The 17,579-nt window shown below is 35.5% G+C and overlaps 2 protein-coding genes across 3 annotated transcripts in view; one reads left to right on the plus strand and one right to left on the minus strand.

Moving 5' to 3' along the window:
- LOC142349528 (uncharacterized) overlaps positions 1-8,618 on the plus strand; it is a 60,791-nt gene extending 52,173 nt beyond the window's left edge. Inside the window, exon 8 of one of the 2 annotated variants that reach the window (XM_075401147.1) lies at positions 8,077-8,618. In XM_075401147.1, coding sequence (XP_075257262.1) covers positions 8,077-8,423 — 347 coding nt within the window. In that variant the 3' untranslated portion in view covers positions 8,424-8,618. Of the gene's footprint in view, positions 1-2,327; positions 2,437-8,076 lie in introns of those variants that run through there. The other variant, XM_075401148.1, reaches the window with a different exon arrangement.
- A 3,525-nt stretch (positions 8,619-12,143) lies between these two features.
- On the minus strand, positions 12,144-14,292 carry LOC142349883 (uncharacterized). Its single transcript, XM_075401721.1, has one exon. It carries the CDS (start codon positions 14,189-14,191, stop codon positions 12,242-12,244), a length of 1,950 nt encoding a protein of 649 aa, XP_075257836.1. The 5' UTR covers positions 14,192-14,292; the 3' UTR covers positions 12,144-12,241.
- Positions 14,293-17,579: the final 3,287 nt, after the last annotated feature.

The raw sequence follows: 17,579 nt of genomic DNA on the forward strand, positions 1-17,579 counted from the left end.
CATAACAAACTTAAAGACACAAAAATAACTACATGCGTTCGAGAGTCGATCTCTGAGTTTATTTCTTTCATATAAAATCAGGTTACCTATGCAACAAAGACCCCAAGACATTAGTTAAATCTTTCTTTTTGTGAAACACGGGAGGAAATAGCTGGCAAATGTAGAGCAAATTTATTGGAAACATTTCTTCAAATATATTTATTTTTAAAACCAGAGTAAATTTGTTTTAGAACTAGAACACTCCAGTTTTTGAATACCCAGAAGAACTTAAAAAGGCGCAGGAAAAAATCTATATGTCAAATCAGTTCGTCCAAATGAAAGAAAATTGAAGCTCTAGAACATAGAACTATTCGGAGGCGATGTGAGGACTATGCCAGAATTCGGGTTCATCAAGGGAAAATAGATTTGAAATCTCATGCTCTTCATACTCTACCCTTCATGGGCGAGATAGGCGTTCAACTGTTAGGAAAATAACGAATTAAGTTGTCGTATTAAAAACTGAGCTATACAAATTATTAATGTCCCTAATTTTTTCGGTTGTGCTACGTTATTTGTCTTTGTCCTCATAACTGAAGCGTCAAGAGAGACCAGAGATATTTTCCTTTTTGAATGGTTAAATTATCCAAAATTTTAGAAGTACTATTTCTGTCTCCCTTATTAAAAAGATTTTCGGTAAGTTGAGAAATTCAACCCTTTAGAGAAACAAAGTACTGATTTCACAAAACTGCCGACTAGTGAATTTACACAGCAGTATGAACTAAAAAACAGCAATTGATGCACGATTCTCGCTCAGTTGCTGAGAAATACAATTAGATGAAAGTTGTAGAATCAAGAACAAATGGATTCTTTGTCCTCACACTGGAAGCGATGAAAAAACCGATAGAAATGACATGGGAATTGCATAAAAATATAGACACTCGATCAATCTTAGCCAATATTTGTCAACTCAAATCAACCAGAAATAATTTTTCCCATTACTGAAGCAAACAACAATTAAAATGATAAAATACATTTAGACATGACAGTTGGGCCTTCAATAATCTTTACGAGAAATCAGTAATGGAGAAAACCGATATCCGAAACGCAAACAAAATCTGTAAATTATTTGCGCAAAATGATGCCAGTCATCTCTATCCCTTCTGAATGTGTCGAGAGGTGCCTCGAATCGATAGGAGCTTCGTTCTGAATTGAGTTTTTGAAACATAACACCTTAGAGAAATATAAGGAACTGGTTATGTCCCACTAAAGGTTCTGTTCCTGGAATTCAGAAAATGCTATTTTATTTAATGTTGATGGTATCTGCGTTAACAGTAACAGTGCATGCGATGCAATGGGTCATTTTGTTGTTTGTTGTCGAAATCAGGAAATCAGGAAGTAAAAGCAGGTGTGTCAAAGTAAGAAAGTGGTTCAAACTACATTTGTAGGGCTTTAATTCAACGTACCAAGGTCACGTGTTTATTTAAAATTTAATAACTTGATAAAAACAGCATAAGTTGTAGAATTCAAATTCTCTTACAATTTACTCAATTTTTAACGTAATCATAGACTTAAAAACAATTTTTTTGTACACGGCTAAAAAACATTTAACAGGTTTCTCTTGTTAGTCTTCGATTCATGAAGAGCTGGAGATGATAAACATGAGACCCGACTTTTGGCAAAGACAATAAAATTATTTCACAAAGCTATAACCAGGAATTTGTTTAAGAGACTGAACATTTTATCCAAGCAACTCTATGACTTAGAGCCCACAAAATATAAACTTGAGCACCACGATACTTTTTCGTCGCCTTTTTTTATACTGCAGTACGCAATTTTTTTGTCGGAACTTCATATTTTTAAAATACAATATGCAATGTGGTCAAATCCCAGGTGTTACAGATGTACAGTGACCACCTATGTTTAGCACTTGTGCAGGAAAAATTTCACAATAGCATTCGCTTGTCTAAAAAAGCAAAGAGGGAAGCACTGAGAGATCACAGTTGTCTTGACTTTCGCAGGGCAGAAACTGCATAGTGTTTTTCCCCGGAACTTGTTGCGATGAACATAAAAAGCTTTGCATATTTCTTGCTGCGTTTAAACTAAACAACTTTCTGCAAACAAAGGTTAGAAAAATTTATGCAATGCTCAAATTCCGCATTTTCCGAGTGAGTCTTGTCGAAAACTGATGTGTTCTGTTTTCGCTCAGAACCCTCGTTGGGGTACTTGAATCTTTGTTAGAACAATCAGTGGTGCACTCTCGGAGAAAAAAGCAGTGGTTGCTTTTTTATAACATGTTTCATTTTATCAACATGGTTATTATTGAACCTTTTGTTTTATTTTGTTAACAGGTAGGCGACGGGAAGCCAAGACGAGCTGTTTATGCGACAGGAGGAGCTATATTTTCCTCTGATATAAACTCTAATTGATCCACTAATATAGCACCTTTTGCCTCTTTGCTGGAAATAGTTCAAACTACATTTGTAGGGCTTCAATTCAACGTACCAAGGTCACGTGTTTATTTAAAATTTAATAATTTGAAAAACAGCATATTTTGACGGGTTTCAACGCGATAAATTTACGAGTGGTCTTCCGCAGAGACAGCAGTCTTAGGAACAGTACAGAATTAAGATATGTTGTTAGAAGACAGATGTTTTAGCATGATGTCACTATTAAATAAGACAATTTCCCAATCTCGATCTGATAAAACACCTGTCCTGATTGACCGATTCCCATTTCTTCAATTCGACCAGCCCAAGTGGCTCATCAGGTCAACTACAATAGCCATTTACGCGCGTCTAGTAATCTGTAAATAATCCTTCCGCTATTTCCATCCCTGCGCTATTATGCAAATACCTTAAACGGATGTAAAGCTAACCAGCAATGCGTTTCATGCATTCTTTTGTCTTGCTGTTTGTTTAAAAAGTGCGTACAAGTTTTAAAATGCTAAAAATTGCCAGTGCCAGAAGTTAAGACGCCAGCAGAACCTATATAATTATCCAGAAATTGGATTTCAGACTAAATAATTAGGAAAAAATTCATCATTCTAAATTGAAGGTATAATATTAATAAATAAAATTCAATTAAATTAAAACATTAGGAAAACCATTCTGCGATATCTCCTAATCAATTGTAATGTTACTTTCAAATCAATCTTTCAACAGTTTGGTTCATTGCCAACTCTATATGGCCTCACCTTTCAATGATATGCTCCAGGGGAATTGTCACACGGGCTGCTTTAGCTGATCGCGAAAACATTTTTTGCGCTTCGTCAATCTTTGACATTCACGAACTGCCAAGTCTGATCTCTCGCCGTCGGAGTTATCATCAAACCTTTCATTATATAACGCTTTTATATTAGCTAACGCTCTCAAAGATTGGTCACTCCAAAATTTAGCGAAATTCCATTCTGTTTCACTGCAATATTGCAATAAATGAAAGCAAGATTTGTCGGTGACATTTTACCTTGATCTGCAAAAAACAGTTCTTCTTGGGGAAAATTTTGCTGAGTAGTTTTTTTTACAAGGCGAGCATTAAGTTGATTGAATTTTAGTTCTTTGATTTGCATGATTCAATTCGCTATTATTTTTTTTGACAAATCTCAGTATTTTCTTCTCATATCCCATATAAATCATTTTTTAATAGCCGCACAGCGATAGCTGGGGCTATTATTGGCCTTCTCTTGGTTTTTTACAATTCAAAGAATTTGAATTGTATTGGGGCGCTGTCTTTTTACGACTCGAAGAGGAGTATTGGAGAAGTCCTTTTTTTAATCACTTTAGTTGGAGTGAATTTTGAAGCAGGAAATGAAACGCGTGAAAAAGTTTAGAGTGGTTTGGGTGCTGAACAAAAGTGAAGAGGGAGCGAAAAGAGAGTGGCTTTTTATTCATTCCGCTGTTTTCGAGAGAGCGAGAAATTGAGGTGTGAAAAAAATTTCTGTAAGCGAGCGAAATTTTGTGTTAACGTGCGGCTTTTTAAAACCGTTTTTTGTTAATTTTCTTGGTTTAGAAGTCTTATTATGAAATTGTGTGATTTTTAAGGTTGCTTTAATAATGGTTTGTAGGTTTTTGGTCATTAATAAGAATTTTATACCATTTTGCTGGTTTTTCAGCTATTTTGCTGAATTTTAGGCGAATTTTGGCATTTTTTTGCGTTTTGTCTTGTTATATTGCTTTGTATGGGCTTTGAATAGACGCATGTTAGTTACTGAGTCTTTAGATACCAAGTGATTACATTTTCTTAGGTTTTTAAAAAAAATTTTTAAAGAAAAATGACAATAAACAAACATTTTTAATTATTCTTAATTTTTTGCTTTTTTTCGCTTTTTTTTTCTAAACTTAGAGAAGTTTCTTGGCCTATTCGTTTCTGCTATTGTTTTGGAAGTTTTTCAGTGTTCTTTTTGCTTCATTTAACGTTTTTTGGCTCTGTGCTCTTGTGAAATCAAAAAAGCTTGTTTTCTAAGACTTCTTTCAAGTTGTTTTTGAATGCTCTTTGTGTTCTTGAAGTTTTTATAGCATTTGGGGATGCCTATAGTCCAATTTATTTGTTTTTGATGTGTAATGATTTCAGTTTTGAGTCCTTTTATTAAAGATAATTGAGTAATTTTTATGAAGATTTCTGCGAATTTTTGTGATTTTTTTTGAATTTTTGCTGAAATCCTTTGATTCTGCTATTTGCTAATTTTTAGTATTCTAGCTTTTGATAGGAAATTTTCTAGAGGTCTTAATGGAATGTATTTAGAGCACTTTTCAATGACAGATATTACTAACTTTTCTTAATCTCTTTACTTTTCTTTAATCAATTTTATTGGAGTGATTTTTGAAGCAGGAAATGAAACGCGTAGAAAAAATTGGAGTGATTTTGGCGCTGAAAAAATCTGAAGAGTCGAGCAAAAAGGGAGTGGTTTTTGTTCATTCAGCTGTTTTTGAGAGAGCGAGAAACTGATGTCTGAGAAAATTTTCCCTAAGCGAGCGAATTTGTTTTTTTCACGTGCGGATTTTAAATGCAGTTTTTTCCAACTTTTGATGGTTATGAAATTTGATTGTGATATTGTATTAGTTTTAGGCTTGTTCTGATAGGAATTGAAATGTTCAAGTGGTTAATTTGAGTTTACTGCTAATTTGGAGGATTTTGATCAGTTTTGTTGACTTTTAAACAAAATTTAATGGTTTTTTTGCCTGTTTTTTTTCGTTTTAATGCTTTAAGTGAGAATCGAATAGAAATTTGTTACTTAAGATATTTTTGGTTACCAATTGACTAAAGTTCCCTTGGTATCAATTATTTTTTTCTGGGGAAATTTGGTAGAAAAACAGAAATTTTAAACCACTACTTATTTTTTGGAGTTTCTCTTTTTTTAAATCTCAGAATTTTCCTAGCCTATTATGACTTGCCCATTGTTTTGCGAACTTTTCATTACATTAAATGCAAAGGAACTTTACTCGGTTTTATGCTTCCTTGTACTATTAATAAAACTCTATTAGAAAAAAGTTTTTCTAGTTTTTTTTGTTCAATTTGTGTTCGAATGCCGTTTCTATTCTTCCTTATTTTTTATGGCATTTGTGGAGGTTCAGGGTTCACAAAAGTTGTTCGATTTATTAAGTCATAATCATGGGCAATTTTATCCTGCGAGTCGTTTCCGGAATTCTTCCGGCTATGTTTTTTTTTTAAGATCTGTTCACACATTTTCATGATTTTTGAAGTCAAATTGGAGTAGTGATTTTGGTCACGCCGAAGCAGGAAGTGGAGCGAAAAAGCGAGAGTTTTTGCGGCGTGAAATTTTTTTGCTCCAAATTTAAAGTAGAGTGCGAAAATGGTGTTTGAACAAAAATTCGGTTTTTCGGTAGTGGTTTTTTGTTCACATGCGGCAATTTCACTCTGATTTTTACTGTTTTTTTCGATTTTTTGGATCGGATTTTTTTCTAAATGGTTTCCCAATCAATTCACAGCTCATTCTAGGCCTAGTTTTTTGTTTGAATTAAATTTTCATTTCTCGCTAGTGGTTTTTTTGTTCACATGCGGCATTTTGACATTGATTTTTTGTTTTTTTTTCAATTTTTTGATCTGATTTTTTTGAAATGGTTTTCTCAATTCGTTCATAGTCCATTCTAGGTCTAGTTTTCCTGTTTAGTCAATGAAAATTCTTTGCATTGTACGTCAGGACTTGTCCTGCTATGTTTTTTTATTTCGTCGTCATGATTTTTGTTACGACCATATGACGTCACAGCCACTTTTTGTTCATTCGTTCATGCAATTTCAACTGAATTGCATGTGTGACGTCATTTTTCGCTCTTAGTGGAGCGAGTTTTTTTGTTCATGCGCGTGATTAAATTTTCGGTCACACTTGACTTACCTCACTCTCAAAAATGACTTGCTCACTTTGAAATTGACTTTTAGTTACTTTAATTCAAAGAGATAAGGTCAAATGGGCGTGTGTCACTCTAAATGAAGGTTATTTGAGATCAACTTATAGAGGCAGCAAAAACTTATACAGATTTTTAATCAAAATATAACAGATCAGCCTTCAATGAAAAGAAGAGTTTTTTGGTCTGTCTTTTTTACTGATTTTTTTTAGACTGCCGATCTACGAATCTATTGCGGCTATTTTCTGGCAATCTGCCAGCTATGTTATTTGACTTCCTTTTCCGTGACGTCAACGTTGGTGTTTCCAATGACTTCCGGCAACAAAGTACTTCACAACTATAGGTAAATTGTTAATAATAATTTCTGTTATGCACAGAATTTGACAGTTTTTCTTGCATTCAACTTTTCTATCGAAGGTCGTAATTTATCTCCCTAAAATTCTTTAAAAGAGGTGATAATTGTCTGTGAATGCGATTCTCCTGTTCTTCGTCTAGAAGAAAACTCCTATTATAATCACTTGAAAGTTTAAAAGCACTTCCTCGGAACTTCCGCCTGAACTGGCACAAAGGGTGTTTTAAATCAGTTGCATGATTATACAGAAATCACTTCGAAATTCCACCTGATTATCTCAGAACGCTATGCCGTTCCCGATAAACGACGTAAGTTCTCGGTGACTTCGCGTAATCCGCTTGCCATTTAAAAAAAGTTTGCCTGTAGAAGGAAGAACCATAATTCATGCCTACTTACGGGCTAAAAATGTTATCACCAATTGCCCAAAATGAATCTAGTCTCGCCTCCCCTATTTTTTATACTAGCATTTTCCTTAAACTGACTATAATCAAAGAACCCAGAAAAACGGAAGACAATTGAAAAACATTAGCTAGTGGTATTTCGTATAACTCCGCTATATGGATCATTATTGCTTTATTGGGTCCAAGTTTATTAATTGCTCTCAAACGAAGTTTGTAGCAATTATATTGGTCGTCGGTCTTTATGCAATTTATCGCTTGACCAATTTTTCGTCTGACGCATTTGACATTTCGTGTTCAAAAACGGGATAAGCAGGTAGCACCCAGCGGGCATTAAGTGCTCTTAGAGCCTTTCAGCTCACTAGTCTCCAAGTAAGCGATTCACTGAATCTGTTTTGGAGACATATACTTATGGTGTAAAGGGCGGTTCTTGGAGATTGACTCACCCCTCATCAGCCCCCCCGCTGCGCTCACTTACCCCCCTTCAATTAAGTTAAAGCTAGCCTCACTAAACCGTGCCTAGCTACTGACGAAGCCAACCGCTTGCCGGTCGTTTGAGAGCAATTCGCCCGACGTTCGTCGGTAATGTTTGGTTTCGATATCTGTTCACCGAAGACTTGCTTAGTAATCTTTTGAGCATACATTTGTATACCATACATTTCTGTTTTTCTGTTTTGCGCCTTATGTGGCGGTTTAACAGATTTCCTTAGTCTGGCATTGATATGTTTTTCGAAACATTCATTTAGTGTATGTGAAACTCTAATTTTAAACGTTCAAACAAAAACGTCCTTTGCTTCTCTGCGCTCACCACCAAACACCTGTTTTAACTGTGGCTCTATTATTTCAATTGACTTGAGGCGCGAAAACATACTCATGTCAACTTCTACAGTCGTTGCCCTGCCAGCAATTCTTAGAGATTTTGTGTCCTCAAACTAAGTACAAACTTTTCGTGAAACCAAGTCATTTTTCGTTAATAAGTCTCATGTTTTAGGCACCGGCAATGTCACTATTGACTGGAAACATGCAAAACCAGTTGACTACTCCAGCAGACACAAACGATCAGTTGTAGCCAATTCCAGACATCAAAAAATTGTTGAACAATTTGACGACCACAACCAGTCAGATATCGTGATTTACGGTGAAGGCTGCTACAATGCCGTATTTAAATCTCTGCTGCGCTTCATTTTGGTTATCGGAATTTCACTGTCCGTGCTTTCAGTTTTGTCCTTCACTACATTCTCAGCTGCCTTATGTATATCAACTAACAAAGATTTGAAAGAGATATATAAAGAGAATAAGCGAGAAATGCCGTTCGTTACAGATACTTCAAAAAACTAGTTTTGGTTATTCTGGCTGTCACGAATAAAAAGCATGTCCAATTTTTAGCTAAAATGATTTTAGCTGAAAAAACTTTTTGTGACGACTGCCCACAATGTATCTCTTGTTTGCAACTTTGTTCTTTTGGTGTATTTCTGTTTTGCTCTAAACATACATTTAATCAAAACTTTGCCGGTTATTGCAACAAACCTGAGAAATGACATCTGCAAATTATCAGTTCATCAATTTGAGCTTAACTAGCAACAACTTTTTCTGGCCGCAAAAAAAATAAAAACCCAAGAGAATACTAGCGTGACATTTTGTTTTTTCGCTTATTTTTTCTGCCTAGTAGCATAGTCAGTTTGCTTCTTCATAGCAAAATTCTGTTGGATCTGTTCTGGGACAACAATTTTATTTCGTTAAAAAATTAAGCAATGCGAAACATCCAATAATTTTCAGCTAAGATTCTCGGCAGTTAAAGGCGCATAAATTGAACATTAACCAAGGTAATTTTTAAGTGCTCTATAATTAATTTTGTAGCAATAATTCGAGTGTCATGTTGATTTCTTTGCAAATGTAACCCCCAGCTCTGTAGAAATACCATAATTGAGGGCTATAATGTCGAGGGAAAAGGTTATAAAGGGAAAGAACCCAATTTTTCACTCGGTATTTTTTCTTGTGACCAATTCAATTTTTGTCTTATTCATAAATGGGGTGAACTGGTAAAAGCCAAGTAAAAGCCGAGAAAGCGAAGTCACCATCAAGACAGCGTTGAGCTTTTCTGGCCTCTACGTGGACTGGTCACAGAAAAAATGCTCGATAAAACTGTCTTAATCGTCTCACGAAAATTGGGTAACAAATAGGCCATTGAGGCCTAAATTCTTTTCTTAGTGAGATTTACTTTGTAAGTTTGCTCCCCTTTCACTTTCTCTTTGCCCAGTGAGGTTATCCTGCTACCTATGCAAGTTATATCTGGAACCAATTCCACACTAGTTGTTTTACAGCAGTTCGACCTGTGTTATTAATTGATCTCAAACGAAGTTTGTTGCAATTGTAGTAGTCCTGCTGGTCTTTTTTATGCAATTTTTAATTTTATTCTACCCACAACTCCACGCGCTAGATCCTTCCGTGCCCACTAACCCCATGTTTTGTCTTCCTCAGCTAAGCTTAAGCTAGCCTCCCTAGCCACAGCTAACTACTGACAAAGGCAACCAATCAACAGCCGATTTAGAGCATTTCAGCCTATGTTCGTTGTTTAGGTTAGTTGGTTTTGAATCTCCTTAACGTCATTGATTCTAGTTTTGGAGTGACCATTTCACGGATGAGTTCCTGATCCAAATTTTTACGCAGGCTGTTAAAACCGTGAAGTCAGCTGGCCACAGTTTTATAGAAAAAACAGACATCAGGACACTTTAAACTCTTAAAACTTTAATTTGCCTTCTTTTATTTCCAAATCTTTTTTGGCAAAAATTACTCGATACTTTAAAAATCAAAACAATTAATTAATTGTGTTGATCAGTTGAACAAATCAACCCCCCTGGTGCCTGCGTATAGACTTAACAGCTCTAATGACGTCACTGAGGAAATCTGACAGTAAGTGGATAAAATACGGAATGCTGAAGTTTCTCAATTTTCAACGGATCCATTTGGATCATTTTTCAAAGGTAACTATAACAAACTCTCTCCCTTGGTGGTTCATAGAACAGCTGGCTAAATAGAGTAATATCTGGTACTGCATTAGAAGTATTGATGCACCATTTACTTTTCGTTTTTAGCTGCTCAAATAAGTGAATTCGTGGAGCAATTTTTATGCGTCTAAGTTGAGCAGAGATATAATTGTTGTTTAAGCAAGTTCTCAAGGCTTTCGGGGGAGATTTTTGTATGACAATTTTAGTCATACGAAACAATGGAGCAAAAATCCGAGTATTTTTTCTAAAATTTATGTTCAGGTAAGTTTGAGGTTTTTAGTGCCTCTTTGGGCAGACCACTTCCTTGGATTCTATTTATTCTATTTATCGTTGATCCCAGGTAGCTCAAAGAGCAGATTTTGTCAACTGAAATACTTGCTTCTAATCAAAGTTCTCTTCTAATTTTTTGCGGTATTTTCGGGCCTTTATATGATGTTTTCTAGCATAACAAAACGGCAGTTTATGGTAAAATATGTTGTACGTGAACCTTTCGTCAGACACACTTTCTTCTAGCCTTTTCCCAAAAATTGTTTTTCCCAGCTGTTAAGTATCGATCACTAACTTTTTTGACCGCGATAAAAGTTAGTTCGAGTAAATTGATCTAGTTTCCATACCCTAAGTGTCCTTCCGACATAGAATCGAGTTTTGTTTCCATCAGATATGTAAACATTTACTCAATAAACTCTGCTGTTCCAGGATATCAGATGTAAACATAAAGCAGTCCAGAACTGAAGCTGTTCCAGGATATCATATGTAAACATAACCGACCAAACGTCGGAAGAATTGCTCTCGAACCACTAGTGATAGCTCTAATCAATTTCAGCCTACTTCAGTCAGGGGGGAGGGGGAGCCTAAATGGAACTAAGAAGTTCAATAGTGAGCTTCAAATAACCACATTAGAGGTTAACATATAACACTATTAAGATTTAAAGTGAAAAAAAAACACCGGTTTCGGCGCACTTTTCATTTGACTTTAAGTATTAAATTCCCGCCAATTGAGTTCAGCTGCTTGAAATTGTGATTGAGAGAGAATTTTAGATCACGCGAAACGCAAAAAATCAAGGGCGTAAAAGTCGCTCGAAAAGTCAAAACAGTCAAGCGAAAATTTTGCATAAAAAAGACACACGTTTACAATAATTGCTTCTCTACGAGAGCAATTAAGAATTTATTGAGGCTATTTTTCTAATTCCTCTCAAACGAAGTTCGTAGCAATTATATTTGTCGTATGGTCTTTTTTAACGCAAATGTTTGCTCACTCGGCCGATTTTTAGTCTGACCCTTTTGACTTTTCGTCCAGAAAAGAAACAGGTAACGCCCAGAGGGCATTAAGTTATCTTAGAGCCTTTCGGCCTACCTGACTCTAAGTATGCGATTCACTGAAACTGTTCTGGTGAATACTGTCTTGTTGTACAGGGTGGTTCATAGAGTCCCCCCCCCCCCCCCCCCACTTCAACTCGTTCCACCCATAACCATAACCCGGAGCACTCAACCCCCTGTCCCCTCCGTGCGCTCCCCCTTCAGTTAAACTGTAGCTAACTTCCCTAAACCCTAGCTAGCTAAAGCAATTGGCTCGACGTTAATCGTTTACGTTTGTTTTCGTACTGCCCAAAAAATGATCGAAATAATTTTGGATAAGGGAACTTTATTAATAGCATTGGTAAACACTTGCAATTCGTGTCCAACAAAAAAAGAAAAAAAAACAATGAATTGCTCTCAAACAGTATTTGTGGCAGTTGTGTCCAGTTGGTTTTTTAAATTTAATTTTTCACTTGATCCAATTTTTTGTCTGAAGATTGACTCCGTCTCCGAAAAAAAGGGTTAAGTCCGAGTGCATTAAATGCTTGTTCAGTGCTCCTAAAGCTCTACCTCTTTTGCCCCCCCCCCAACCGCCGCATCCACCCATTGAGGATACCCTTCTAAAGAAGCTTAAGCTATCTACAAACAAAGCCGATTCCCCTCGCCAGTCATTGGGGAGCAAGTCGTCCGGTTCTTTTTGCTTCAGATATAAATCTTTCCTATAATATTGTTCCCATAGCTAATATTTCCAAAACACTATATGAAAATTTGTAAATTTCATTGCACTCTAGCACTAGCTTGCGGTGTTAATAAATACAGATGTGTTCTGTAAAAACCATTTACAAATATTGCTAATTACTTAAACTGAGCGAGAAAAATTTCAAGAACTGCAGTTTCGGAAAATTTAAGGAATAGATTAGAATGATTTTTGGACCCATTAATTGATGTAGCATTCGGTTGATCACAGTTTTTGTAATGCAGTCCTTTCAGGACATTCTGTGGAGTGTTTAAAGTACACAAAGCGCCAACTGCCGGCGTTACTTTCACCAAATTCGATGATTCCTTAGTTACTTTCCAATATTTAAGCGATTGAAGATGTAAATGATAGCAATGCATTTGAGTTTTGGTGTGGTCTTTGCCCGAAAGCAAAGAATATGGCCTCCGTTTTTGGGCTATTTCGATTAGACCCGAGAAGAAGTACAAAACACATTCGTCTTTGGGTTTGGAGCTGAATCCGAATTTTATGACAGCGGGCGGTAATCGCAATGTTTGACCTCTTGAGAAAAGAACACATAAAGGTAGTTCGCCGATGGTCCCCAAACAAGCATGAGCTAGGCATCTCGACTCTGTTACATCGTTTAAATACTTGATTGTGGACTTGATTTTGGCTTGAGAGTTGTTCACTTTTTCGAGAACAAGTTCCCAATCTTGTGAAGATTTCTGCTTGCATAGATCTTCGATAACGGCGAAAAAGTTAGAATAGCTCATAATATGTCTGGCTATGTTCTGGAAAACACCCGTGAACGAATATTTTCCTCTATGTGGAGTTAAAGTTTTGTGACTCTTTTCTGACATCATTTTGAGGAAGTAGGCGAATTCGGGACACTTAGAGGTTAAAAGTTCAATTAGCTCTGAGGTGAACACAACTTCGCCTATCAAAGCGCCGTACATATCCCGATATTTTTCGTAGTGTTCTGATATTAAAGTACAATACTCTGCAGTAAGGTCTGGTATTTGGTCGACGTAATTAAGGAACCCTTGATCCAGCGACTCCAGAAACTGTTCGTGGACTTCTATGATATCAAGACAGTTGCCGAAAACCATGTCAACGATGTGGGGGTGAAGTAGGAAATCCTGATAGATGCTAATGCTAAGTACTTCAGGCAGTACAAAAGGCTGTGATTCAGATTGTGTAGAAGGAGAGAAGAGTCGTAGTTGATCTAAATGTAACTTTACTGTCTGAAGACACTTAATTTGATGTGCTTCTTTATGACGGATTTCATCAAACTTGATTTGGAGATTCAAATGTAGAGGAATGAAATCCGGGAACCCTGTTAGTTCCTCCAGTTCCACGTCAAGGGAAGAGTAAGTTGATGTAATTTGCATTAACTGTTGATGTTCTGGCACTTGCTGGTCTAGAACTTGGCCGACGTACCTCGCCAAGGTGTTAAGACACTTGACGATGAATTTGACGTCTTCTATGGGTTGTAAAAGCAGTTCTATGAACTTAACAACTTTGGCATGATTGAAAATGATTGGACATTCATGACAGCATGATATAAATGAGTATGAACTAATATGTACAAGGCGGAAGTACTCCCGACATTTGTCAAGTATCAGGGCTTTTGTAATTACAACCCGTTCCTCGTCAAAACTTTCAACCAGATCACTTGGCACACAAACTAAGTGTTGGACTGTTAACTCAACAATCTCATAGAGTCCTCGATAAAGAGAACAGAAAGTCTCTAATGAGAGATTGTGATGATGGTCGGGATCTACAATTCGGATCCCAACGTCGGCAAGCGCCGTGTCGTCCTCATGTAAAACTTGGTTAATTTTAGCGCTAAGGCTTTTGATTAAAGCTGCAGCACGTTTTTCAGCTTCATCGAACATGGCTTCGATTTCACTACGGCTGGAGTCCGAATCGAAAAGTTGGCCGCCGGTGTTAATGGAAAGCTGCATTAAGGAATCGAGACGAATCTTCTCAGATAACTGCATGTCAGTTGATAACAGACTGTCGTCTGAATCTAAGTATGAATGACGCAGATCGCTGTTAGATAGAGTATCTTCCTTCTCAGTAGTCATTATGGTGTTCGACACCTGATAAGTCAAAGTGTAATAGTACAGGCCCGTGCTCGTTGGCCTTTACGAGAAGGCCCCAAATTCACCATCACATAACTACATTTAATCTAAAATCATTCGAAATCAGTTATCTCGGCGGTATTTATGAACAAATTGCAAACCTAATTCGGTTAGATTGTGCTTATTGCAATTTGAGGCAGCGCCGTAATGAAAATAAGCAAAATAAACAACGCCGCTAAACTTTTACAATACAGTAGAAATTAGCCCTAAAGAAAAGCCTCAAAAATTTAAATATTAATAATTAGAATTAAAGTTAAATCCCGTTCTCAAAAAAATAAATGAAAGCCATGTGATACACTCCTCCCTCCTAGTTGACAATGGGGACGCAATAAAATGTAGATGAGTAACGATTGACCGAGTCAAATTCAATTTTTAGGCGTAACAAACAAGGAGGCTCGTTAATGTGCGTTCGCACATGATGTTCCGACCCGAGCTCATCTACATTTTTGACTTAATTGTCAACCAAACGAAGAGATAACAAAAATAGATGTTCGAGTTTAAAAAAAATTGTTACAAAACCTAACTATTAATTGAAATACTTAAGGTAATGCCTCATTACAGCGCTCACGAGATTTGCGATTAAAAAAGATTACGAGAAAAAACAACAACCAACAAAATAAGCAAAAACAAAAATTTCACGGCAGAAACCCAATATCTAAATTTAAAAGCCCCTAGTAACAACGTCAAAATGCAATCAGATAAAATCTTAACTACACAAACTTAGTTTTTCCTAACTAAACAGCAGATGGATGTTCTCCTTAATGAGACTAGGTAACGTTTCGTTAAAGATAGGAAAAAATGAGGTTAAAATCAAAAATCAATCCGCATGTTTTAAACCAAATATTTTCAAGAGTCTAAAAAATCTATAGCTTATAACAAAAAAATTCTTGATAAATTTACTAAAAAGTCAATATGAAACCAATGGAACCAGACTTTGGTTAGCCTACGCCATAGGAGCGGACTAAAGACGCAGAAAATCTCAAAAAATTACGAAAAATTTGCAAAAACACCAACAAGTTATTGAAGCCATTAAAATCATTAGCTAATGTCTGAACATCATAATTTTTGTTTCTTTTTTATTTATACTAGTTCAGCTAAAATTATACTGAAAGAATAAATAAGTTGGTTTGGGCCACATTTGAAAATCATTGTGATCTGTTTTTACATGAATGTGCTAAAGGAAGAGAAAAAGAAACACAAATACACCACTCATAAAAAATTGTTATGAAAGCGCATCTTGTCCACCAAACAAAACATCAGTTGCAACATAAAAGCAGAAAGGTAAATTTTTGAAATTCAAGGAATTGGATGGGACCTCTTCATGACGAGAATAAGTTACGAGTTTAAGAAAACAACAAAAACTAAAAAGTTTGAAAAATCCTTAAAAAATAAAGAATGTATAATATCATAAACTTTAAGACTATTCGCTATAAACTATCTGCTTCGGGTAACATCATTCATTTAATCGGCAATTAAAAGTTTATACGTCAGCATTTTACGGCTACCTGAAGAATAAAAAAGGCGAAAACATCAAATTCAGAAAAATTAAGCAAGAAGTGTCAAAGCCATTAGAAAAAGAACTTTTCAGTAAAAACTTTTCTATTTTTACTTAGTTGTTCAACCGCAGTGGGATTGTTTTTATTGTTATAAAATGGTATGAAAACGAATTTGAACAAATATATTAAAACTACGAAGTTTTTTTTAGCAAACCACTAGTATGAAAGCCATTAAATTCAATAGCTTTCAATGGAATTGAATAAACACACTAAGCTCTTCCTCGATGGGACAGCAAAGTTATTTTTCATTCATAGGTCATCGATAACTCATCACAAAAAGTCGTATGGTGATGAAAAATTCATGGAGACCACGAAACTTTCATTGGAAGCCATTAAATACGTTAATTTATGCCTAGATGTGAGGACAAAGATGTTTGTCATTCAAAAGTTATAAATAAGACATTACAACATGTCATTGACTATGAAAACAACAACAATTACAGGCTAAATCCAAAAAAAAATCAATGAAAAGTGCGAGAAGAAAATGTCGAAGCCATTTAAACTATAAGTTTTCTCTCAAAAACTTTTTCTACGATCCATTGAACTTGTTCTTTTAGCCATTGGGAACTATCAATATTAGGGTAATGTAATAAGATTTCAAAAGGAACCAAAATTACGAAAATATTAAAAAATTGAAAAAAAAGAAAACTCGTGCATCGAAGTCAAAAGACCAAATTACAAGATAAAACCACTAACTAGACAAATTTATGTTGAAATAAAAGGGAAGGGGTTTTGTCATTACTAAGACTGACATATAGTTCGCGGAAATAGGTTTAAGATTGATTAATGTAAAAATTTTTAAAGACAAAACAGACATTAAATTCAGCAGCTATCAACGGAAGCGAATCAAGACGCTCAGTACTGCCACGATGTGAAAACAAGGATGTGTTTCATGCATATGTAATCAATAAGACATCACAATATGTCTTATGATTATAAAAAAAACAACAAATACAGGCAAAAACAAAAATTCTCGTAAAAAAATGTCGAAGCAATTTAAACCATAAGTTTTCTCTGAAAACTTTAGCTATAATCCATTGAACTTATTTTCTAAGCCAATGGGAGCCATTAATATTAGGATAACAGGATAAGATTTCAAAAGGAACCAATAACACCAAATGTCCCAAATTTAAAAAAAAATGAAATCTTGTGGCATTGAAGTCATATAATCATTAGCTAGAAGATAAAATCAACTAGATAAAATTTGGTTGTAGTAGAAAAGAAATTGGTTCTGTCATTACTGAGACTGACTTGCAGTTCACGAAATGAAGCTTAAGATTGATTTATGTTAATTTTTTTTTAGTCTTAATAGCCTTTAAATTCAATAGCTTTCGACGGAAGTCAATAATTACACTCAGTTATGCCTCGAAGTGAGGACGAGGATTTTTGTCAAGCATAGGTAATCAATAAGACATGAAAAATGTCTTATGACTATGAAAAAAAAAGCAAATACAGGCAAACACCAAAAAGTCTGTTTAAAAGTGCGAGAAGAAAGTGCTGAAGTCATTTAAACCATTTTTCTCTGAAAACTTTACGTTATGATCCATTGAACGTCTTAGCTAAAATCTTAGCTAAAACAATATAACCAAACAATACATCTATCAATATTAGGATAAAGTGATAAGATTTTAAAAGTAACCAATAATACGAAATGTCCAAAAATTAACAAAAATGAAACCTTGCGCCATTGAAGTCATATAACCAATAGTTAGAAGATAAAACCGCTGACGAGATTATTTTTGGTTGCAGTAGGAAGGAGGGGGTCCTGTCATGAC

The sequence above is a fragment of the Convolutriloba macropyga genome, chromosome 11 (assembly GCF_964194025.1).
Source record: "Convolutriloba macropyga chromosome 11, txConMacr16.3, whole genome shotgun sequence".
In the NCBI taxonomy this organism is placed as follows: domain Eukaryota; kingdom Metazoa; phylum Xenacoelomorpha; order Acoela; family Convolutidae; genus Convolutriloba; species Convolutriloba macropyga.

Coding starts and splice junctions, on each gene's coding strand:
- LOC142349883 (XM_075401721.1), bottom strand. CDS start 14,191: ATGACTACTGAGAAGGAAGATACTCTATCTAACAGCGATCTGCGTCAT.